This window comes from Helicoverpa zea, chromosome 18 (genome assembly GCF_022581195.2).
Source record: "Helicoverpa zea isolate HzStark_Cry1AcR chromosome 18, ilHelZeax1.1, whole genome shotgun sequence".
Classification (NCBI taxonomy): Eukaryota; Metazoa; Arthropoda; class Insecta; order Lepidoptera; family Noctuidae; genus Helicoverpa; species Helicoverpa zea.
Genome location: NC_061469.1, coordinates 6,437,961 through 6,464,553, shown reverse-complemented (window position 1 = coordinate 6,464,553; position 26,593 = coordinate 6,437,961). Strand labels below are relative to the sequence as shown.

The following is a 26,593-nucleotide window of genomic DNA, read 5'->3' as shown; positions in this document are numbered from 1 at the left end:
ATGTACCATACACAAGCGATTCAGGATTAAACGATGTCATTAGCAGAATGTGCGCTTTACATTAGTATCATCTGTAGTATCATTTCACGCTTACGTACATTCCCGACGTCACAAAATGTGCTATCATAATTTTCCACCTGCAATTTATCCAATAAATTGACTATCTGCACCGCTTGATTTTCCATTTTCGTGTTTCTGGACAAAAAGTAAATTGAAAATCGACGTTCGTTACCTGCGACCGAGAGGCAAAAGTCGAGAGAAGCTACAATTTTTGCAGTGAGTTATTTACCTACGTTTAAAATCCAGTCTCGTTGTTTCATTCGGAAACTTTGCTGTGCAACGCATTTCAGTATTTTCTGTGCAAGTTTATAGTCTATTGCACCATTTCTGCAAGCTCGTTGCTCTCGAGCTTTCTTACAAATTGCAATGGAACGCGATCTTTAAGAACTACCGTTTTCTTTGCCGTAGGGGAACGTAGCTCTTAAAAGATCTTAAGAAATAGGTTAGTAAATAGTGTAGAGGCTGCGGGATACTCCACTAGCTTTGTATGTACATACTCGGAACGATTAAGGCGTGTTTCTACTAGTGCAGCTACTAATGTAGTTCCTTTGCAGATGCACTGTAATGTGAATACTCTAATTTTAAAGCTTATTTCAGTGCACAAACAGTTTCTTATTTAGATTATTTACTCGCGCAAACTAGTTAATTTTGCGCTACTAATGGTATTTTCGAAACTACTCACGCTTACAAAGGTTTCAGTGTAAAATACACTTTAAACAGAACGTCTTACTTTCGGAGTACACAAATTCTTGGTTCACGTGCCATCTTTTATCTTATCTCGGCTCGTTGGTTTGAATTTACGTAGCAGTTAATTTTCTCACAACAAAACGTAGTTTAATATGCGAAAGTAAATGAGAAAAAGTTCGTCCGTTGGGCCCGTTAGCTACTCAAGTTAAAGGACATTGTTCCGGCTCCATACATGTTCTGCCTAAGAACCGTTCGAATGGAAAGTGTCTTCTATAAACTCTTAAAATTATATGGAATCCTATGAAATAAGTTTTCACGAACGGACACTTCAGGAAACTAAAATAATTACGAAAAAAGTTAATCTTTTGAGGTTATAAATAAAAATAACCAAGCTTGCGTGAAATATCAGAGTAGTATTATCAAACTACACTATACAAAAAATCAACAATACTATGTACAGCTCTATATGTTCTCTTCTAGATCTAGGAAAAGACTACTCTACTAGATACTAGGAAAAGAGATAGTAAATAGTCAAGTTTAAGATAATTCTTTGACAATGATCATTTTATAAAGTTGCATTTTCTGTCTGTCCCTTTGAATGCTTTAGATCTTTAAAACTACGCGATGGATTTGGGTGAGATTTTTTTTAATAGATAGAGTAGGTCAAGAGGAAGGTTTACACCAAGGTTTTACATTGCCACCGTGCGAAGACGGGGCGTGTGACTAGTTTTCATAAATGCTTAGAATTTTTATGAAAAACAACTACCTAAACGCTTTTGCTTTCAACGTTACGTTTCTTAATATATAGTGAATCCACTTTGGATTTGTGATAAAACGCATAAGTTTCCAAAATGGAAGAGTTCCATTCACCACAATTCATAAAATATCGATATTATTACGATGGAGAATTATTTATTTAAATGATTGTTACTACTTTTATATTAGACAGTTACCTAGCTATCTACATGCCATAAGGCGGGAATCGAACCCGCGGTCTATTACCAAGAAGGCACAGACCATACTAAAAATGTCATTACCACACAAAATAATTTAACAGTTAAAGTAAGGTTTACCAATAACAATGAAAGAGGTTTTCGAGGATGTGCAATAAAAACAATATTTATATTCAATTAAAGGTTTTTAATCATCAATATTTCTCAATAATATATCTAAGAACTGAGCTTTGGTATCTCGCCCAGCTTAAATACCAGATAATAGTCATTATGTGGGCACAACAGCCCACTGTTCTACGCCCAACGATACAATTGCAACAGTATGCCTGATGGTAGGAGCTTCTTACAAAGTACACAATTGCGTCCAACAGTGCATTGCATCTTATTATGCTCGACTGCTTCAGACCAACACGTCGTACATATAAGGTCATGAGCTTCAACCTGTAATAATAAATACAAAAAATCATTAGTAAATATCAAGTAACTTGTAATTGTGGCAATTGATTTGAAAACCGAGAAATTGTGTGCTTATGAAAACATAAGTAGGTATATAGTAACATTCTTATCAAAATTAGAAAAACACTTTCGTAGACCACTTACCATACGGGGAACAGTCCATTGTTGTATGCAACGAAGTATATCTTCGTTTTCTAATACCAAAGAACCTCCAGCAGATCCACAATTTATACAATATACTATATTCTGCATCCATTGTTGTAATTATAATATAACTAAATTCGATCACAGACAGAGCAGTGATACCTCGTGTGTCGTAGTAGGTCTAGTAATTGACTTTTGTCGACCGTACACCTCCCAAATTGCTTGCCCTGAAACGGACCATCGTATGGAGAATTTCATTATCGTCACTCGCACCGTCAATATTTGATTTGAATATTACAATGTCTTTACTTGAAAGCTTCAAGGGTAGGCACATAAGCCTTCTAGTTAGCAGCTCACTTAGGAGTTTGATTGGATTTCTAGCACGTGCCTCATAAATCAACGAGGTTAACCTCCTAAAGGTCTATTCCTTCTCGTATTCTTGTTCGTCCTTCAAATATTATGTTTTATGTATAAAAACAAACATGATTTTCGTCAACAAAAATATTGAACGTAATGGATAAATTTTGATACCCTTTTACTAGTAATGTATTTTTCTTACCTCAATTCCTCAAGACGCGATGAGCAGAGCAGTCAAAGTCCCCAAGCTCTACTTAACGACAGAAATAAGGAAAATTTGCTAAAGGAATACCAACTTCCTTCACGTTTTTAATATTAATGAATCCAAAATTAGCTTTGACAAATGGAAATAGTAACGAGTTAATAGAAACTCCTTGTTTACATCGTTCTCTGCACACGTGAGATTCCTCAAAACGTGATTCGAATTTGGAACATTAATTAAACTTCACGCTTTGAGTCCGTGTAAATAATTTCTGTGGCGACATATTTCACGTAATAAAGTGTGCTAGAACATATTTAAACCTCCATTCTTAATGTGTGTATTGGATGTGTAACAATTAATATTACTTGGAGCACTTAGAGCGTTTCACCCCCATACGCGAATCTGTGGTTTGAGTGGAAGGCTGTTGTGTAAACATGTACTAGGCTGTCTGATGAATTAATTAAGTCAATATTGATTTAACTGAATATGTACTGCATGCTAAACAGGGCAGATGCTTCACTACAAATGGTTTTGACATGGTGTTCTGTTCGTAGACACTCGTTACTCAACTGTCAGAATTAATTAATTTACGAGCGAAATGGATTCCAATGCAATCAATTATTTGCACAATATTTATACTATCTTCTAATACTTAACATTGCATAATACGTCAATGATTGTAAGACCTAGAACCTCGGATTACAATGGCAACCTCGTTTTAGAACCTAGGATCATAAAATATGATTCTGACCTATCTCGATGTTGCAACTTTATGGATGTCATTTGGCCAGTACATAGTTTTACTACCATTTTAAATTGTAAAAGCGTGCAGTAAAACTATCGGCCACCAAAGAAAGCCTGAATCAGTCTACTTAAAAACCTTTATTAATTTTATTCTGCCCACTTAAAATAATAAATCAACGTTGTTAGAAAAGCGTAACAAAACAAAAAAGCAAAAGAAAACAAATCTAATTTGAGAAAAAGTTTTCAGTTCGATATTCAAACTGCGACGGTTCGAGCATTTCCAGCCAGCTTCTCGGTCCAATCAATCGTGTTATTTAGGTAGATAGGTACTTTTTATTCTGTGGTAATGGAATAAAAACTGAAGCCTAAATTGGCTCAACCTCGTACCTAGGTTTTTTATCCATGGATACTAATCTATACTTTTATATTAAAGAGAAAACATTTTGTTTGTTGGCTCTGATACTACTGAGCCGATTTAAAAAAATATTTCTCTTTTAGAATGCAGTAGAGGGCAGTAGATTCTACGAGATGCGGGTGAAACTGCGGAAAACAACTACATTGGTTAAAACTCAGCTGTAAGACAGGTTTTTAGCGACGAAAATGACCCCATTTTTTACACTACAAAAATTATGTAGAACAGTGTCCATGAATAAAATTAAAAAGTTGATCAACAAACTGGCTGATAGACGTTGTGTATACACGAGTTTGTAAACCAAAGTTTCCTCTAGGCTTACATACAAAGTTTAGTTTTCAACTGGATTTCCCAACGTTAATGGACTGCAACACTCTGTACCAACTAATAATCTTTTCTCGCCACACGCTGGTGTACTGAAATTGTATTATATTATTTTACTGGCTTTATATTTACCTTGTAATTAGTATTTCTGAAGTAGCCACTTACTTAGGGCGCTTTTAACTTATGTGTTTCTAACGGCTGGCTGCGGTGCAGTACCGGTGCGTTAGACGTACGGCGCGGCATACGGACGATCCTCTTTTTTTCATACAAAACGCACGGTGCGGCAACAGGGCGGCGCCGGTACGTCGAACGCTCGACATAGGACTGTTGCCACGCTTATAACACGAAAACTTGTAGTACTTCTAAGGCGGTTGTTTGAGAATGTCTCTTTGTAAAGTAGCTCTTTTATTCTTTGCTAGCTGTTTCGCTTCTTCCCGTAACCGAACGAAGTTACTATGTTACTTGGGTATACTCTAGCTTTTCAACAGTAAAAGAACTTTTTAAATCAGGTCAATAGTTTCAGTTCTTTCAGGGGTACCAAGAAACAAAAAAGTTGCCTCTTTGTTACCTCTATATTAGCATTGAATAGGATAGCATAGAAGTATAGATTCAAAACCTGGAAAGGGCATGCGAAACATAGACAGCACGAAGCAATTCTTTCTGGTTGTAAGTGGAATGAGACAAAACTGTCGACGGAGAAATCACATAAAATACGCTATAAATAATTATGTGAATTTACTATCCAGCAATGCTGCCAGCCTCTTGGGCACGCTCCCAGTTGACAGCGATGGGGACGAATTTTTTGACGCTTTGTAGTTGTTTGTTTTACTAGGATAGTTTTTGATATTTATTGTAAATATGTATTGTAAATATCTATACAGAAATAATTAGCAACTTCACATGAATTCTGGAATCTATTATATCAGGCCAATTCTTTGATGTTGCAACATGTAGGTTGGTACATAATTACACTCGAAGTATAAATTACGAAATATCGTGCTCTGTAATTACTCCTTCCGAGGCACGTGTAAGACTACCCTTGACAATTAAATTAGGGATGATAATTGTTATCTGGAAGTTAATTTCATTCGTTACAACTGGAAATAGGGGCGAGCGGGCCGAGCCTACTAGGACTAGCATTGCGCAACGCAGACTACTTAAGGAATTAGGCCTAATGTGGTAGACTTATGACGTAGTTCCAACTTTAATAATAAAACAGAACTGCTTATTTTAATTACTTTCCTTGATTAATCTAGTTATCTGTGTCACAAAATACAGCCGACCAATTTTATCTGGTTGACTGTAAAAAGAGAAATAAAAGTTTTGCAAACCTTGCTTCAGTTTTAAGCCCTGCTGGTATTTTAACTGAAGGTTGCATTAAATAAACATTTTTTTTCTTAATCATATTCGTCGTTTTGTTATATGATGTATAGCATGCTTTGTATGTGTTTTTGTTTGTTTCGTCGAAACACACAGGTAATTTTCATGTAAGTTACTGCTACAGTGCAAACGAAGACAATAACTATTACCATATAATTTATTATGCTTTGTAATATATTGTTGAAGTAATTACGTAATACTCATTTACCTACCTCCAAGGAACCACAAAGTAACTTACATCATAATTAATAGCATGATTGAACGTTTGTTAAGTAAACGCGACAAACTGATAGCATAATTTGATTATATTATAGTACAGAAGTTTCTCTCCAATTAAGTTGTTCTAACACGTGTCGAATTTTAATTAGGTACTCAATACCTACACGCTTTAGTCTAGGAAATTCAGGCGCTATAGCTGAAGTATAACTTAAGTACTAATTTTAGCAAGCGATCATGCTCATACTATTAGAAATCTCCTCTCAAATATTTACGTAGAGCAGTATTTTTTTTTTGTGTTTACTCAGGAAAAATACCTCTTTTACTAAAATATAGGTACTTATGTTAAGTCCGTAAAACAACATCGGCGTCTTTTATTATTAAAACGAATATTAGAGTCTCGAGGCGAAGTCAAGTTATTTGATTGGCATCGCGAAGAAAAAGGAAAGGCTCAAACTTCAGGGTCCGTAACTTTAGCAAGCTTTGATTTATTGATCTGTCCCGGGGCGGAATTTGCGCTGTTTTCCTTTAAACGCTAGTTGGCACTATCTGTTTGTGTTAGACGGATAAGCTGGAGAGCTTTTGTCAACACTCTTGTTTGTTTACGTTGATGATATACGGACAGGACATTATGTCATCTACGTAACTTCGTATAGAGTGGAGCGGTAACTAGATTGGACGATGCTACTGGGAACATTCTATATCTACACATAGGTGTATTCACATAGTTTTTTACTAGAGGGTGGCACCATAACATTAAGAAAAATTATGCAATGTGCACACCAGACCAGTGCATATTTATAAGGTCAACAGTCAATTCTAAATTATATTCTGGGAACATGAACGGGAACGGAACGTGAAACGATACATAATTTACGTGTTTTTTACAAGTTTACAAGCTTTTATTTAACTTGCAATGTATGTATGTATGTATGTATGTATGTATGTAACTATGTGTGTTCGGGTGGAATTTTACAACTCAATTTTAAGGCACTTGCCCTCAACCGATTGAGCTGCAATTTTGCATACATGTTTAGTTTGGATGACAATGCATGTTAAGCTATGTGACGTCATCCTAAACCCAACATGGCTAAATATACAAGATGGCGGACTAGTTATTTTTAAAGTACCTATACAATATGGGTATCAAATGAAAGGGATTGACTAGTAGAACACATTGCACTTTACGAAATAAAAATCCAAGATGGCCGCCGCTACAAAATGGTGAATAACCTTTTTTTTTCAATCCCATCCATATGGGTATCCAATGACAGGCAAGTAAAATAAAGTGCACTTTACCAAATCAAAACTAAAAAGTATAAAATAAATTGAGGTAAAAAAATCTTTAAAAACAAGCTTTTATTTAAATGCGCTAAAAATAAAAAAATAATCTTTTACTGTAACTTTACTGATTTATGTTTTAAAAGCTTGTCGCGATTTTACTAAGAAAGTAAACACGAGTACTTAAATGTCGCGACAAGCTTTTAAAACATAAATCAGTAAAGTTACAGTAAAAGATTATTTTTTTATTTTTAGCGCATTTAAATAAAAGCTTGTTTTTAAAGATTTTTTTACCTCAATTTATTAATAAAGACATTGATGCAATAACCATTGAACCAAACAAAGCTGTTATTTTGATTACTAATATTAGTATTAGGTATAATATCTTCGGTTCGTTTCCCAATTGTATCCTTAGAGTCAAATCCGTCATATTATCGTGGCTTTGATGCCAGAATAATAATTACGGCTTCCAGGAAATATTCTTCCGTGAAACAAAACCAGGAAAAGTATGAGAGGAAAAAAGTGATTAGGGAAGCAATCATCGCTCTTCCGAGTAAGCTTCGGTTGTACCTACACTTAATAGAGTTGTCGATGTTGTGTCAAAAAGTATCGTACACATGTTTACTTGTTTATGGTCAAGACGATTAACAGATAAAGAAAGTGGTTTTAATGGACCACAATTATGGGGACAAACATACAAAAAACATCCAGGTTAATTAGCTAGAAAAGTTCAATTATCTAAGGTTTATTCCAGACAATAGATGCAGAGTAAATAAGTACTTACCTAGTATAGTTATTTTTATGAACAAAGTTCTCTTAAGATGCGCTGTTCGTGTACCTGCGTTCTACCAGAATAGATATTTATTATTCCGATCTATTCATGAAAGACTAATCTAAAAACATACCTTTACCAACCCTTCTTAACAGTCGGGTAAAAAGAAAGCAGTAAACTGAAGGCTGATAGCCAATTGCTCTGATCTTTGAATGTAACATTTTAAAAGAAAATATAAAAGATTTGGCTATCGTAAATATCGATAGATAAATAAATACTTAGAACGGTGATACTTGAATGAAGCCTCCTTTTCAAAAGCGTTCTTGTTCCAAAGGGTCAATATTTCAATAGACGCTCTTACAAAATTTGAATTTTAGAAGGTTTCCGCTAAAATTAGAGCACTGCATTGCCGGGTTGGATTTAGTCGGAATTTTTGACGGAAGGTTAAAATAAATTTTAAGTGAAAGATCGGAAGCGCCAACGCCATTCTGTCTCACTGCCTGTCGAAGCTACGATGAAGGAGTGCCTCTGACATTTGCGTTTTTAATATTTTATCATTTTAATATTACTACGGTAAAGTAACATTGTTATTTTTTTCGAATAAACAGGAAGAGCCTTAAACTTTTATGTTTAATGAAAGCTCGTGCTTGAGTATCTAAAAATTCATTAGAAAATCATGTATAAACAAAACACGGTGTATGCTGCATCGAATCACAGAATAAACATATACACCTAATTTAAACTTTTTGAATAAATATTGCCAGTGGGACAATAAGTGACATCAAAAGTTAGGAGTTACACTTCTGCAGTGCACATTCGTACTGTTTGTATAGGTCAAAAACCTACCTCACATGTTTAATTTATTAGCACGGAGTGAGCAGCACTCACAGAACATTTCTCTTTTATAAATATAAATAAGTTATAAGCTGCAATGCTGTTCGGAATTTCAGATTTAAAAATTCACCTAAAAAGAGTTCACATGTATTTTTTTTTAAACAAAGATGTATTGTAATATTATCAGCTTACTATTTGTATTGTTTTTTATTATTTTTATACCAGAACGTGTGTCATCTCTCCGCGATAGCTTATATTTTTCTGTGTGAGACATATAAGCCACTGTAAGTCCCTTGAAACGTATCTCGCAATTGCAAGAATGGAATTTATGCGGCGCTATGAATGCGAGGAAAATGTTAAACGTCTCAGATACATTTATAAATATAAAATGGATCTGTATTTTTGTTGCATTTATTTTTCGTTTATGCTTTCTCATACATTTTGGTTTCCCATCAAAATATTGAGTCTCGCGACAGTTACCGACATTACTACTCTTCCAATATTCCAGCTTAGCTATAAGCCCCCGTGCTCATGCCTTCAGTCAGTCTACGGATAAAACGTCAATCACTGAATCACTGTGGGAAAACTCATGTCGGTTCATAGCTAACACAAAAATCGCCTACATTTTCGCGTTCAGAAGTTTCCACCGACGATTAAGTGTATGCTACTGCACTGAAATAAAGAACTTTCAAAAGTAAACGAATAAAGCCTCGAGCACAACGCCATAAAGCATTTCTTTATGGTCCCTGAACCAATTTAAAATGAAATTACGCACTCGTGTGTTGAATTTGCAATTATTTCAGAGATTGTACTACAAATATAGCTATAGGTGCTCTTATCGTGACCGCCATTTTTGATTAATAGCGTAACTTGGCCGAATTAATTTTAATTTACGTATTTTACAATTAATTATTCAATGTAGCAGTTATTTTAAGTTCTGAGTAACCTATAATAATTGAGTGGGTCGTTAACTTCGTTTTAAATGGTTCAATATTTTAAGACATTGATGTATAAAATTGGTTATTCGTTGTTCATCGTATTTACGATATAGATTTTGTATCCAATTTCTTTTTTGATGAATCGTTTCTTTTTAAATGAAAATTAATTAACAGCAGTTTGTTACTGAGAAGTATGTAACAAGATAGGTGAAAGGTATATTAATTAATCGTTTATTTTCTAAAGCATTCCGTATCTATATCGTTTGTTTTGTTTGCAGGCAACCCCCGTAACAAATGCGCTCTGCAGCCTGGCCACAGTTTGATGGACTGGATCCGACTCGGCAACTCGGGGAAAGACCTAACTGGAGTCGGCGGCAGAATACGGCCTGTCTCACCTGCTGAATTATCTACACACAATACTCTCAGTGCGTTCTCCTTTCTTTTCATGTAATTGGACTAGCAAATGTAAAATTTAGACATACACAGTAATAAGGCAACACAAATGCGCTCCTTAAAATGCTAGATTTCTGGCAAAAATGTCTAATGTAACCTGTCATAAACTCAGCTAAGCAAACGCTACTTGGCAGCAAAAATAGGCATCGCAGTAGATCTCTAGCGAAATCTCCCACAAACCACAAAAAGCTTTTCTTCTAACTAATCTGCCTACTTCACCTAATTGCCTAAATTATTTAACGCTACTTACAAACACTCGTGAGAAGTAAAGAAACTACAACGCGCTTACGCCTACACAATACGCAACTTAATACGATAGAAAGCAAAGCATTATTTATTCAACATTTAAGTAGTCTCAAAGATTAGCATCATAAAAAGGATAGGGATCCCGAATTCCCAATGGACCGAGCGCTGGGTTTTCATAATATTTTCTACAGAGATTAGGGACAATACAATATAATTCTCAAAGAAAAGTTAATGCCTCTGTAAAATGTTTCATAAGACGCTTTATCTAAGTTGATGTTTCAGACGACGCGTGGCTGGCTATCCGCGGGCGTGTCTACAACATCACGCACTATCTACCCTACCATCCCGGAGGTAAGATTATGTCTGTTACACTCAGATCTCAATAGTTTCAAATCTCCTAAATCTAACGTAATTCGTGCTCGTATCTCAGGACCCGAGGAATTAATGAGAGGTGCCGGCATGGACGCCACACAGCTTTTCGACAAAGTCCATCCGTGGGTCAACTACGACTCACTTCTCGCGAAATGTCTCGTTGGACCACTCCGATTCGATCTCCCCGACGCAGAGGAACTGTTTGATACGTCAAACCCATCGCCTAAATCCGACCGTCTCAGAGAACCGTCTAAAGCACAAGAATTAGTTAGGAAGTCAATGGAGAACTTAGCAAATTGCATCACACCAGTCCGAAAGAAAATTACCAAGGGTGATGATAATGCTAAAGGCAGTCCACCCAGTAAGATTATGCAGAGTTTAGTGCAGTCCGCTGATTTACCTATGTCAATAAGTCGAAGAGCCGCTTCGAGCCCTGTGAAGGTAACAGAGAAAAGCCCAGATTCACCTTTACCTCTCCGGTACGACTGGATACAGACATCAACAAAACTAACAATATCCGTGTACACGGGACACCTGGCAAACCCGGGTGGATGTGCCCGGATTACAGAAGGATTTCTGTTGATTGAAGTAGCGACCAACGGCTGGTTGAGGACACTCAAAATAAAGCCCGAGGCTAAATTAAAAGAACCTTTACAGCTACGCGTGTTCGCTGAAAGTGGTAAGATAGAGGTGAGTTGGTAGCAATAAGCAATCTAGTTTTATTTATTTTTGTAGAGATGGTGGTGTATTTATTTGAAGAGCTCGAAGAGCAGAAATCGTGTGGGCGCTGTTTTTAAAAATAGCATGGCAGTTAATTGAGTCTATTTTTGTAGATCACGGCACTCAAAGTGGAGCCGAGTGTTTGGAAGGGTTGCGGGGAGGTGTCGGTGGGGGCGGCCAACCGCGTGTCGTCGCCGCGCTCCGTGGAGTGCCGCGTCATGGAGGTGAGCAGGGTGTCTCATGACACCTCGCTGCTGTCGCTGTGTCCGAGGGCTGGACCAGTCGTCGTGCCCATAGGACACCATGTACGAGTGCACAGGAGAGATAATGGTAAGAACTTAATATCAATAGTCGTCATTAATTATCTTCTCCTTTATTCGTGTATATTTTATTAAGTGTTTCACACAACACAAGCTTACTGAAGCAATAGTTTCTTTCCAAGTACATACCTACGTACGTAACCTTAACAGCGCTAGAAATCTCATCTATTTTTCCATTAGCAGCAAAGGTGTTTTTCCGTTAATTAGCAGCGAGTGCAGGGAGTTTCATTAACGCGACGGATGTTCTTATTTAATAGTCATCTGTTTATAACAAGCTGTGTGTTGTTTACGTAAAGTATTTGCCGAACACTCGGAACAGTTTGTATGTTTAACAAAGTTTCATATTATGTATAAATAGAAATCGAATAAATACCTACTGTTTTGTTGCTGCAAAATATTATGGTAAAATTTTCCTCAACCACTTCCTACTACTGATAATGAAATAAACAAATAAGATTGCATTTATCGGACAAACGACTAATCCCTAGAGCAAAAATATATGATTAAGCTCGGTGGATGATTAACGAAATGGGTTTTCGTGATTATGCTTAATATCGCTGAGGGCTCATCTCTCAACTAGAGCGTATCACTTGGTTAGGCGACGCGAAATTATGAACGAAGCCGAACGAAATATTACAAAATTTGAAATTCCGTCGGTTGAAGATCTTTTTGCGTAATACGCTTAATTTCGTGGAAAATGGAAAAATCATATTCTTATTGCGAAACTGACATTTCGTACGCGGTTTCTCTTGGGTTATCTTTGAATTCCTAAGGGGTTCCGTAAAAAAAAAACACCCATTGTTGACAAAATCCAAGTTACAAGTGAGGTAAAAAATTATCTAAACAAGGAACACGCTGAAGTTCATGACATAATTTTAGCAAGATTATTCCTCATTTTGTCTTACACGATAAGCTACCTGCACCGCATGTCAAGCCAAGAGATCTTTTATGTATTCATACTATTCATGTTATTCAAATAACTTGCTTTCATCCCGCGGCGGCAGCGTATGACGTCTTCATACTTTTAACGAGCAGCAAGTGACTACTTAGACACAAAATATTGTCTATGGCCTGACTGTTTTTTGCTGTTAACTGCATAAAACTTTTGGACCTCCAATAATGATTTTTTGTGCAGTTGACAGCTGTCAATCTTCAAAGGAAATTAGCATCTTCTGTACCTACTGACTGACAGAACTATCTATACGACTATACAACTTACTATACTATACTTAAATATACTTCCGACATTCTGAAAGTAGGTAAATAGTAAAAACATCGAGTAGTAAAAACAGTCGGTAGCGTAGGAACATGATCTTATAATAACGTAAACAATATCAGATTTCGTCCGCTACATCTTTCTTCTGTTTTCTTGAAGATAATATTTGTGTGCCGATATCATTTTATTAGATACTAGCTTCTGCCAGCGGTTTCACCCGCATCCCGTGGGAACACTTCCCGTACGTACCGGGATAAAAAGTAGCCTATAGCTTTCCTCGATAAATGGGATAACACTGAAAGAAATTTTCAAATCGGACCAGTAGTTCCTGAGATTAGCGCGTTCAAACAAACAAACTCTTCAGCTTTATAATATTAGTATAGATTGTCTGTTGTTTTATGCGAAGCTTTTCAGACATAAATTAAAAAAATACTTTAGTCCTTTGATCACCAATTGGAAGTATTAGTATTCAATTACACTGGTCAACAAAATTAGACCAACTTCCAGCCACAGAAATGAGACTTCACTTTTTAGGATGTTTTCAGTGCGCTGAATCCAAATTTGGCTTCAGAATTGTCCTGTTAGCTCGGGATTTTGAGATGAGACCTAAAAGTGCGAAAAACACTGTTTTAACCATTTTAAGGCCTATGTTCAATTCTGAAGCCAAATTTGGATTCAGCGCACTGAAAACATCCTAAAAAGTGAAGTCTGGTTTATGTGGCAAAAACTTGTTGACCAGTGTTATGTGTAGCAACTAGATTTTTAATAATAAACGAGAGAAAGGAACTCCTTACGCAAGCCTCTATTTCAACCAGTAATTAATGAGGCGGAGTAGATACTTAAACCTTCATTAGTGCGATACTAGGCTGAATTTTATTAGTGGTTGACGTTTTCCCTTTATATTATGTACCTAGATATGTCTGGGAGTCTCGGCCAAGTCGGGGAGATCAGAAACAATCCAATTAACGGCATAATTAACGCGCAGCGCGTAGCCACAGAAGCATCTTCAATCCTCATTATAATAAGCAGACCTCTGCTTATCGGATTAATTAATAATTACGGTATAGGTAGCCAAAAATGAACATCAAAATGTTTGTCCGTATTGCTCTTTATAACAGTTAACGTGCTCAAAAGACTTGACAGCATTCCCGCGAAGTATGAATTACAAATTCTTCTAGTCAATGCTTTTGAAAATCCATCATTAATACAGGGTATTTTTTGAGTGAACGTCGGCAGTGGCTTGTCAAACTAGAAACAAACAGGCACACCCTGTGTCGGCTGTTTACGATAACATTCGACCTTCACCTTGTGTTTGGGGTGTAGCTGAAGTTACAAAATCGGGCCATTACCACCGACCGCTCCATTTCAATATGATATCTCATATTTGTGACGGTCGTCATCAGGAATACCTAAAGTATACCACATAGTACTACTTCATAGTGGACCTCGACTGCTAAGGGCTTGTTTAGTTACCAATCCTATTGACACACGATAAGTAGTGGATATTTTGCAGTACCTACTTACGTAGTTCTATAAACTGATGCCTACTTATTTACTTGTTACATAGGTTCAGAGTGCAGCCGTTCGTACACGCCCGTGGGTGAGGGTTGGGGCCCTGCAGACGGCACCGAGGCCTTCTCAGTGCTCCGACTGGCGATAAAACGTTACGACAGTGGCGCCCTCTCGCCGCACCTCACCGCACTCAAAGCCGGAGATCTCATTACCCTCTCCGGATCTTACGGGAACTTTCAATTGCAAAAGGTAGTTTCACTTTTAATTATGTTTACTCGACATTTCTAACTTCTAGGGCAGTTATTTAATTTAAGTTTTCAAAAAATTCTGTAATGTGGTCTCCTGAATTTTTGATGCTTCGTTCCGAGAATTGTTTTTGTTTGCAGATTTTTTCAGAGTTTTATTTTATAAACTTTAAATGAAAAGATACTTTAGAACTGCTGTTATTAGCCTAGTTTATATTGAGGTAGACATTTATTGCTGCTTCCTATGTCTTTATGCAAGACAATGTTAGTACAATAGTTCCAAAGGGTAAGGGTCGCCGTCTTGACCTTTGCATCCAACTTCATGCTCACTACAGTCAGTACCTACTGTTCCGCGCTAATGGAACAAACTACTCATAAATAATGTGGACTTAAACCCATAAAAAATTCACCTACTTCCTGGACATTTGTCCTTGGACATCGTAATGCATAATTTATGTCACAGTAATATACGAGGACAGTTAAGTGTATTCCCAATTTTACGAGCAAACTTATGATTGATGGTATATTATCCGTTTCAGCTGAAGACAGTCAAGTGTTTGTACTTGATAGCTGCGGGTACCGGGGTCACGCCTATGTTGGGCCTGATCAGGTTTATGATGTCAAGATCTAATCCGAGATGGTAAGTTTACAACCTACTTTCAAAATCGTCATCACTTTTAAAACACTCATCTCTGTCACCTGAAAGTTCAATGTATCGATAGCATAACATTTAAGTGAAGAAGAAGTTTGTGATTCGCATATTCAAAGTTTCTTTTTATAATGTAGTGTTTTATAATGTTAATACGTAAATGGGCACAAATAAAATCCGTAAATATAGACGCTTAGGGCGATTACCTTAGCCTCAACTAGTTTCCGCTAATTTTATTTATTCATACGCCTTAGCACGTTTAGTATTGGAAACATTATAGCTTATAGAAAGGTCAATACATCAATCATACTCAATGCTCATCATATATTGATAGCGAACTTCTAAAAATAAGATCTTGGAAACTACTTAAATGAGTCACGCTCTTAGCTCTTAAGAGCACAATTTTCTTTGATCTGCCTTATCGATATTCTAATAACAAGTGGGCGTCATAAGTCTAAAAATAGAATATTCATTAATTCCAGAGCTAATTTAGTACAAGCCACTCTCAGATGTAGGAAAATTGTATCTTATGTACATTTTGTTGATCCAAAGTTGTTGCTCTTAAAAAACTTTTCTTATAACTTCTACTTAGCAAAAAATTTCGTTCCAGTGAAAGGACGCACTTAATATTCTTCAATAAAACTGAAGCGGACATTCTGTTTCAAGAGAATTTCGAAGAAATGGCAAAAGAAGACGACAGGTACCTAAAAGTTTTTTATTTCTGATACAACGGACCCAATTTTGTCACTTTTCTGCTACCAAATTTTCTGAATCTGTTCTATTACACCCAGACAAAATTCACAGTAAAAATATTTTTTTTTGTTTCATTTTGTGTCTACAATGAAGAACAGATGAATAGCTGTTAAGTGGGATCATAATTATTGAACTAAATAAAAAATGTTGCAGGCTAAAGGTGACGCATGTTTTGTCAGACGCAAGCTCATCATGGACGGGTCTCAAAGGCCGCATCAGGGACGAGGTACTTACAGAAACGCTTGGCGCCATAAAGTGTGACGACAAATGTACGCATTTCGCTTGTCTATGCGGTCCCACGGAGTTCACGTATGCAGGGCTCGAGTTGTTGAAGAAACACGGATTCAAAGATGAGTGCATTCATGCTTTTATGGGATAAATTACGTTGAGATTGCCATAAAAAAAATTCAGAAGTATGTTAAAATCTCGTAAAGTTACTGCAGAAAGTGCAATTGGATTACCAATTTAAATATATTGTGAGTTCGTATTCGGTCAATAAATACTGTTGTGATAAAAAGACAGCGACAGGTTGAAATCTTAAAGTAGAACACTAAATGACTAAATACCTACTTGACGCCAGAATAAGGCGTAGTGACTTGACCTTTCTGAGACCTGAAATTACGCCGTTCTCTTTGTACGAATGGCTGCCACCTACTTACCTATTTAACGCAATTTACTTGTCGACTACATGACCCTGACAAGGCGTGACAAAAACTTTAAGTAAATACAACAAAAAATAGAGAAAGGATTATAAAATGCATAAGGAAGTTATTTACAGTTGTTTTTCAAAAATTGTACTGTTTTGTCATGGCTATGGATAAAATAGAATTCTAGTAAGGACATTATTTTGAAGTCTCGAGTCTTAGTCTTACAGGAATTTTAGCACTAACAATAGACTAATCCACAAAGAATCTTCACAAATACGATAAAAAATCCACCACTTGTAAACAAAATCAGCTCATAAATAATTAGAAAAATATCAAATCTTATAGAAATATATTTTATTTGTAAAAATATAACTGCCCAATAAAAGAGCAATTTGTAAAAAGTTTATGGACTGTATTAACTATGGTAGCCTATAAATTGTAAGTTTTTTTTTTATTATTTTTAACATTTAGTCAATGAGTGAGAATCTATAAGTAGCCGTAAATTCTAATACACCGTAGAAACTGTGAAACAAGTTTCGGCCAAATTTTCGCACTTAATTACGATAAAACTAATTATGATATAATAATAATGATGATATAACTTTTGAGAACAAATTAAACGTGTATAGTTAAAACCAATGTGTGATAAATTAGCTTTTTTAGGTACGTCGAACTTTATTTTAGTACTTTGTGATTAGAATAATATGTGATTGAGTAGATTAGCTCAATGTACAGAAAGACAAATTAATAGTCTTAATAATTATTGTATGAAGTAAATCCTGTTCGTATTTATTGTACCAATTCCATCCATTATGTATAAATTATTATCTTCAAGTTCAGTTTACATAATAAGTATGTATTTTTTTTTTATTATTAATACAGTATATGATTTATATTTTTTATTAGCTCAACATGCGGCATAGTCGCAATTCAAACACCAAAGACCAAATTATTATATTTTAAGTATTTTTCAAAACAGTCAAAAACCTTGTGAATTCTTATTGTTCTTCAAAACCAAATTTTCACTTCAGAGTAACTTTTCATGGCCATTGATTTTTTTTTATAGATAGAGGAATTTCGCAATAGGATCTCAGCAGACATGTTTTTCTGTTTTAAGAAATTTTGTTTATCTACATAGATCTGGTCAAGTCAGCCTGAAGTTTTTACACTGGATGATTACAATTAATAAATAGCTGTATGTAAAGCGATTGTAATTGAAACGGGAATTCTTTATTCTATATATCTAAGAGGTAATTAGAGTCCACATCTCAAAAATGAATCTTTTACAACAAACATTATCTTCATCTATTTTTCCAAAGAATGTACATAACAATATTTCGGATATCATGGTAATATAATTACAACATATCAGTACTTACATTTTGTAACGATACACCATTTTTGTATATTTATTTGTAACAGAATAGTATTTTCAGTAATAAACGGGTAACCATTGAAGTTTGCGTAATAGTATAATATTAAAACTTTGTATAGAACTAGTGTGTGTTAATATTTAACAAATTATATAACTATTTTATCATTTTGTAATCTGTATAAATCTTTTCATTTATGCTTTTACTTCTGTAAGTAAAATTTGTGAATGTTAAAAAGTGCCTACATTCCATGGTGTTTGGTTTTGGGTGTGTTGTTGATTTATGGGTTTCTAATAAATTATTTAAAGAACACTGTTTGTTTATTTATAAATATATTATAATATCTGAAAATTATTTTATTCTAAAAAGTTAACATAGAAAGGTTAAGGGTAAAGTAGAGCATTAAATAAAAACATTTATTTAGGAAGAAACATGACTATAATACAACAAAACAATATAATACACAGTTAGTTTTTGAAATAAATGCATTTAACTTTTGACCGAATGCGCACAATAAGAACAAATTGCGAATATCTTTTGGTACTAAGTCATTAACAGAAACCCTAATTAAGTTACAGTAATGGAACGCTTTTAGATATAATAATTTACTTTTCAAACACCTATACAATAAAAAACAAAAGAAACTATTACGGTACGTCCTACGTGAGCGATCTGGATGCGAGCGCGAAGCGGCGCGGCGCAACACGGAAACTACAAACAGTCGATATCTTTGTGGACTACGTGACGTGGCGCAACGTACATCCTTCAATTCGCTTCGCAATCGCATTGATTCGCACATGCAGAACGCGCCCTTAGTAAGCATCACTCAACGAAATTGAAAGACAAAAATAACATTATGTACCTTGATCTATTTAATTTAACCGCTATCTTATAAAATATCAATCATAACTTACTAATTGTAGGTAGATTTACATAGTTACCTAAATAAAATTAGTTTTGTCCCTTACATTTTTAGAGCGACAAAACCGAACCAGATGGGAGCTAAAATCCAACCAAATATTGAGGACTGAGGACAATATTTTTGTCCATAACTCCGATTGAACGAAACAAATTAGTTCTACAAATAGAAATTCTGAGTTATCTTACAAAAGGAACAAAACTAATTTTATATTATAGCTATGCCAACACGACGGAAAATTTGTTCAAATTTAGGAGGACAAACCTCTTTGAGGCCCGTTCCATAATCGATTTCAAAGCTTTGCACTGAAATTTTGGGGTCCTCCGTCACCAAAGTTATCACAGGTATTTACAAATGCGGTATTTAGGTATAAAATTAGTGACAATTTCGATACTTTCAAAGTTATCTGAGTTATACCGCGGACGAGCAGGAATTCAAACACTCAAACAAATTTTCCCGTGTACAGATAGGTAACATAGTGGACACAAAACCTTTGTCTTTACTAGCGTAAGAACAGTTCTTACAAACTTATAAACAATAAAAGCAATCCTGATTAGAAAAAAAAACGTGATATGCAATTAATTCACACATCTTCCAATTATAGTATGTCTTAATTCCACTTTTGGTTTAGGATACCTACACAATATTTTAGCACATACATACAACACTCGAATATCACAATAAGAGGGATTTTCGCCCTTGTAAACTCGAAAGTTATAAGTCAAGATTGTTCCTTTAACTCGTATTAAACCGCCCTATATTGTAGTACTTACACGCACATTTTTGAGCATCACAATTGAACGATGTCAAGTCCGATTGCATCATACGATAGTAACTTTCGACTCTTAAGATTGAATACACATTATAAGACATACTATTTAAAATATTGCGTTTAGAATTATCAACTGCTCAATTTTATACAAGTCACATTCAATGGAGTGTAAAGAAGCTATCCGGTATTACAAGGCCATTAGGAGAGAAGCTAATGCTCAATAATGTCCTTATTTACCCGGGTTTGATAAAAAATACATTCTATTGACGTACATGGACAATTAATTCATTGAAATATTGACACAAGTCCAATTTCCTGACCTTCTAATATTTATTATTATTATTTCATTAAATCTAACCAAACTACAGATTTGTTATTACAGTTCTACATGGGGACAAAAAACAAATCTTGCAATCGTCCAGCGATCACAAAATGACGATGTTGCAACACAAACAAAAAGGGACCTTATTGCATTATTATAAGTTATTACATTTAAGTACAAAATTAGTGTTACCCTTTTTTTGCAGGGTGCCCTAATCTCGAAATCAGAAACACCCGGGCTCCACGCGCCAGTCACAATCATGGTTCAAAAGTTGAGCCCAATAGTCAAAAAGGCTCAAGTGAGTCAATCAATTAATATATTGAGGCCAGAGTATAGAGCCCGGGTATAATACCTTCTTGGCGTAACAATCAGAAAAATGGTTTTACAAAATGGGCAATCCCACTGACGGACCAATTGACATTTCAACAAATTCATAAGAGTAAAATTGTACAATATAAATAATAGAATAATTTATGATAATGTCAATCATTGCTATGGGGACCGCCCATTTTGAGTCATTGCTCTGCAAGATGAGTATCAACCTTGGTGAAATAATGAAATATTACGATCTTAAAGCCATTTCAGGTATTATCTGATGTGTCTAAAATTGAATTGTGTAGTCTAACTGCTCCTACATGTGGTTTAAAATTTATATGTACAACTATCTCATGAGCAGTCCTGAGTAAGATACTTACATTGGTCATGAAGTTAGGTGTTGATGCAACTTTAGAAGTTGTTCTCTACGTGTATCTTGTTCAGCGTATTATGTACATGTTCCACTACCCAGCGGCCGACACAAGGCCGTAATTACAATGAACGTCAAAACGCATACAACCACGGAGTAGAGAACAAATGGAGTGTCCATTACACATTTACAGCCTTTTTCATGTATCCGAGTCTCTTCACATTAAGACGAACTCAAACAACCTTTAAAAGCCACAATAAGTAGCACGAGTATTCAATACAATCGAAAAATCTAAATACAAAACCGGTTGACAAAACTCAAGCCAATCGTCAACTTCAAAATGCACACAAAAGACGCTAATAAAAATCCCATAAAAACGTCAAAAACGAAACTAATTTATTTCGAAAATCACGTGCTATAATTGTTGAGCACCATCGTAGCCATTATCCTAGTAAATGATACTCAGACGTTGAAAGCGAATCTCTCCATTTGTTCACTACTCCGTGGCAGTCCTGACAAGATGGTAAGTATGTAAACTCTATCGCATTATGCATTAACATCGTTCACAAAGAGCACGTCTCGGTCTTTAAGGCCGACGTCTAAAAGATTGCTGGCGCCGCGCGCAAGCACTCGCTTGGGAAAGTTGGTCGTGATCTCAAAGTCCTCGGGAGACTGTGGGTGGCTGAACACGAAGTCGTATAAATCCTACAGAGCAAAGAAAATAGGTTTGTTATGTGTTTTAACATTGAAGGCCATATCGAAATGCAATTATAAAATGCCTTATCTTATGAATTCTCCAGTGAGGTATAGAAGAACAATAGCCCGTTGTCGTTTTTTTACCCTTTTTAACCTAGTTCAAAAAAGTATGTTTCTCAAATTGACCTCTTAGAATGTTTATTCCCGATTATCCCACGTTTCGATGCAGTTTTCGGCATAGCATTTTACAATCTTAGGAGTAAGTTTTAACTATATTATTGAAGTCGGTAATTTTTTTTTTAAGTTTTTCTTTTAAAGGTATTTTTTTTTTAATATTACCGTGTATAATATTACCTGCGTGGTATGCGTGAGCGTGAACCGCCTGGTGAGCCTCTCCCCGCCGGGCAGTCGGATGAGCAGCACCACGGTGCCGCGGCCGGGCGCGGGCTCGGGCGGCAGCCGCGCCGCCATCGCCGCGCGAGCCGCCACCAGCTGCCGCAAGCACTTCAGTACAATATTACACCTGAACTCGGTGCTGGGGCACGAGTGTGTAATGTGGGGACATGCAATTATCACCAGGGACAGAAGTAAGTATGTATGGCACAGTGCAAGGTAAGCAAAAACATGTGAGAGCGTGAGATATGCGAGGCACGGACGGACAGTTACTGCGCGGTTTACGCGAAATATATCCGGTGTCCGAGCATCGTGTTTCTCTCAACCCCTGCACCCCAAGACCAGAAGAGGCAGTGCTCAATTAGGAATTCAACCTAACATCGATCCCGAAACACTAAATGTAAATATTGTGTATATTTTGTAAAGTTGTTGGCAGTTCAGGTGAGAGCATACATACCTGCGGCAAAAAAATGAATGGCGAACACACGCCAACGGCTTTCAAAAGTCACCCGGCCAATGTGAGAAAGTCAGAATACAGAAATTTGAAAAAGAACGTTCTCCTGGTCGGCCGCTAGACTCCGCCTCACACAGTGTACTGTGTACAGTGAGAGCTGCACAGCGCTACACTTACATCCAGCTTGTGCCTCTCCTCCTGCTGGCGGCGCTGCAGGTCCTGCTGCGCGCGCAGGTCGCGGGCGGCGCGCTCGGCGGCGCGGCGACGCTCCTTCTCCTGGTCGGCCGCTAGAGACTCCGCGTACGCCTCGTCCTGAGCCGCCCGCAGTCGCGCCGTCATCTCACGCTCCACTCTAGAGTGACACGAATTTTGAAATTAGAACGCATAGCGGTGTCTGTCGTTCCCATAGACATAATATTAGTAAACAGGACTGCGCACCTTTACCCAAAAAACGAGCCGAGTGAAACAGTTTGTACCGAGGCAGTCTGTCCCTTTCTAATAGGGTGACTATGAGATTAAGCTATGTCAGACAAATCCGAATTTGCTAAGATTATTAAACACAGATTGGTATTGAAATTTTAACTTACGCAGTTTGTAACCTTAAAATACTAATATAGGCTTTTAATAATTAGCGGGAATTAGCAGTATAAAAGCAGGGAGATTCGAAGTGAAGACTGTTTTTTTTGTATTTTTGCTTCACATATAGACTGCTGAGCCGTTCATGTCGCCTTTCTTCATTTTTTGGAAAGCTATAACAATAGTACAACAGTTTTAAAATCCATCACCCATATTTTGACTCATTACAAGAATTCATGGGCACCCACATAGTTGTTTGATTTACGAAAATGTTATTATTAGCTAACCTGTGGAACGATATATTGCAACCACCATAGGATTCAGTTTTACAAGTATAAACGCAACACTTTTTCACCATTTTAATAGTTTAAATTGATTTAATACAAAAAATATAAACAAAATTTAAATGCTGATTACGCGCCAAGAATGTTCAGGGTTACAGCTAGAAAATTAAAAAAAAAGCAAAATAAAAATTTGTTGTTTATGTTTTAAGAATAAATACGAATAAATTAATGCGATTTTTATTAATTTGTTGACTTACAATTGTTAAAATAAGATAAAAATATAAGTGATTCAATTGTTTTTTTGGGAAGACAAAACTGTTGATCACAACATTTTTTTATGCTGGCAAGGTGTTAGAAAGAGACAAACGGCCTCCGTTCTAACTATCCCTCTCGGCTCGGATTTGCCTCTGTGTATTATGCAATCAATTTAGTACCTTATTGCGTTGGAATAGAGTTCATTTTCGTAAATATATATTTTGAGCGTGCGCAATCTTGTTTAGTATATTACATCTATGGTCGTTCCTTAACAAAGCCTTGGATGCCGAGATAGGTATCGGGTTATCGACCTGTTCCGAGGCGTAGTAATTACGTTACGATACCAATCAGTGTGTTTCAGTATTTATTTTCAGTAAATAGTTTGACGGATGAGGATATTGTGACACATAATGCATATAAAAATGAGAATTTGCAGTTTATTAAATCCTGGAGTAAAATACTAAAAAATAAAAATAACCAAAAAACGTCTTGCGTGAATCTTATTGGAAAATGGTTACAACAAACAGCAACTACTATGTGTTCTATCGATTTCGGTCTCAGTACTAAGAAGATTCTCATAAGAAATCACACAAATATTATGAATTAGAAAGTATGTGTGAAAGTATGTGTTTTAAAAGTTACCTGTCAGCCCTAGCAGCTGCGAGATGAGGTTCATTATCAGCGACAACATGACGAAGTCTCTGCAACAACTGTGCAGGGCTACACGAGCCCTCAGACCGCGCGACAACCGTCATGCGATGGTCGCGTACGCACACGACACACAACAGCGGGTAGCGACGGCCGCCGACCGACTGAGCTACGCGCCAACCCTCCGCGCTCTCCACGGAACAGCCCCAGAATAAGGCATGCGTGTTTATGTACTGAATCACTTCGTTGTCAGCCAGTGTTGTCCTGAAATTATGATGATGAAGTTTAGCATTAAAAAATAAGGTATTCAGAAAATCAAACAATTTGGGACTCCACTAGAAGTATGCCAAACTTCATGGCACATTGCAACTGTCTAACTAAGTTTTGTTCTAGAACATGCCTTAATTTCTTGAATAGAATAGAATAGAATATATTTATTTGCTTGAAATATGGTTAGGTACGTTATAGGTCTTACAATACAATTATGTTTCTCATATTGTTAAATGAATTAACTTTTCACCTATAAAATCACTTCAAGTATTCAAGATTTTATCATACATACATAGTAACTCTTAACCTTATGACCTAAATTGAGGCTATTTTGAGTTTATGATAAGTAGTATTTAGTATACAAACTAAATACACATTACTGTCAAATTCAGGTCTCTTCAATCTTAGGCGTTCCTGCATACAATAATACATTATAAAAATTGCTTTATTTACCTGCAGAAGTTTTGTGTCTCTGCAGCTGATTCAGAGTGTAGGTACACAACTAGGAAACGCAGCTCATTCTTAGCGTCATTTAAGGCCTGTGCATATGTGCCCTGGTAGAACACTGGGTGAGGGTTGAACCTTGATGTGTAGCTGTTGATGAAACCCATCACATCCCCCAAGGGGTCAGTCACCACTGAAAAAAGAATAATCTTATTGTCATTGAATTCTAAAGAGGTTGATTTACTAATGGCAAAGGAGTCCATGATATTAAGTGTTAAATGATAAATTAAACAGCGGATGGAGAGAAATTAAAAAAAAGTTTGAATCTGGTAGATGTTATCTAGGCTATCTCAACAAATACTTTCACTTTCCTAAATTAGAACTTTCTTGAAGACAATTGTTAGTAGATATGGTTGATACTATGATGACTACTATTGAAAATGTCATTCTTTCATGAAGATATTGAATAATATGAAAACTTATGACTTACATCTCCTGTCATCATTGCGTACAAAACTGAGCAGCAAATTGAGTACAGAGGTAATAGTACTGTAGCACATAGAAACTACAAAGTTGACCACATAGCGGAACAGGCCTCGCACGCCTCCGGGGCCTTCTGGCGCCTCGTCTGTGAACACCTGCTGTGCTATGTGGTCGTGAACAACTGGCGGCGCGCGGGCCTCTGTGGCGAACACCGACGGTCGACCCTCTCGGATGTTCAACTGTTCCTGGATCGCCACCTGCGAACATCGTCAAATATTGCTGAAATTTAATTCAAAAACCAACACAGTACAATCATTTGTTATGACCAGATTTTATGATTTGCTTATCTTCTTCAGTCTGTCACACGACATTATTACATTACACTGATTTACTGAGATATTTATTACCTCCAAATCCCATTGATGCCTTTGTAAAACGTCTCTACATATTGACATATCTTCTATTCCAGTTAGATCTTGAAATTGAAGTATTTTATCCGTCTGTTCCTGGGTCAGACCCATAGCATTGTCCTCAAGATCCATTGCCCTAGTTTTGATACCTAATTAATTATATATTAGAAAATCAGTCACGCCAACTAACACGTGTATAAGCTCATACAATCTTATTAATACATATTAACACCGACTTGAACAGAAAAATGTTAAAATCAAAATGTTTTGCATCAAATTGCTACTCATTGCCTACAAGAACGACATATCTGATGTCATGTCATCCATGAACATTAACCACAGATGTTAATTTAATAGGTATATTTTGATACAGATAAAATATAGAAGAACGGAAAAGAATAAAGCGCTGACTTAAAAGATGGAACAAGTTGAACAATCCCAGTTGGGGACGGTTCTGTGAAAAACTTGCTAATGTAGCTAAAAAGTCCCGAAACAACAATGTTTTAACTTGTTTCTCTAGTAAGTGCTATTTCAGCTACTTGTAGTGCAGTCTTATTGGAAGAGCAATCACTGTCAAAGACATATTTTGAACGTCATTGAGATTGTAGTGCGGTCCTACAGTCCTAAATCTATGAGTGCACCGGTGTGAGAAGTTTCTGATTAAAATCTAACGTCCTTTACTGTATCCTAGGAACTTGGTTCCATTGCAACTAAGT

At 36.3% G+C, this 26,593-nt stretch overlaps 2 protein-coding genes across 3 annotated transcripts in view; one reads left to right on the top strand and one right to left on the bottom strand.

Annotated features, from left to right (window-relative positions):
* Positions 1-18,578, top strand: part of LOC124638801 (cytochrome b5 reductase 4) — a 71,265-nt gene extending 52,687 nt beyond the window's left edge. Inside the window, exons 3-10 of the mRNA XM_047175907.1 lie at positions 10,039-10,185; positions 10,742-10,810; positions 10,890-11,521; positions 11,665-11,881; positions 14,655-14,848; positions 15,384-15,484; positions 16,104-16,193; positions 16,400-18,578. Of these exons, the coding sequence (XP_047031863.1) occupies positions 10,039-10,185; positions 10,742-10,810; positions 10,890-11,521; positions 11,665-11,881; positions 14,655-14,848; positions 15,384-15,484; positions 16,104-16,193; positions 16,400-16,625 (1,676 nt within the window). The 3' untranslated portion in view covers positions 16,626-18,578. The remainder of the gene's footprint in view (positions 1-10,038; positions 10,186-10,741; positions 10,811-10,889; positions 11,522-11,664; positions 11,882-14,654; positions 14,849-15,383; positions 15,485-16,103; positions 16,194-16,399) is intronic.
* A 107-nt stretch (positions 18,579-18,685) lies between these two features.
* Positions 18,686-26,213, bottom strand: LOC124638803 (FAS-associated factor 2). Of its 2 annotated transcripts, none has more exons than XM_047175910.1 (7): positions 25,875-26,213; positions 25,475-25,724; positions 24,994-25,177; positions 24,265-24,534; positions 22,685-22,859; positions 22,015-22,164; positions 18,686-21,669 (listed from the first exon to the last, which is right to left on the bottom strand). In XM_047175910.1, exons 1-7 carry the CDS (start codon positions 26,007-26,009, stop codon positions 21,511-21,513), a joined length of 1,323 nt encoding a protein of 440 aa, XP_047031866.1. In that variant the 5' UTR covers positions 26,010-26,213; the 3' UTR covers positions 18,686-21,510. The 2 variants fall into 2 exon arrangements, with proteins under 2 accessions (XP_047031866.1, XP_047031867.1); XM_047175911.1 differs by having other exon boundaries at positions 22,015-22,152.
* Between the last annotated feature and the right edge of the window lie 380 nt (positions 26,214-26,593).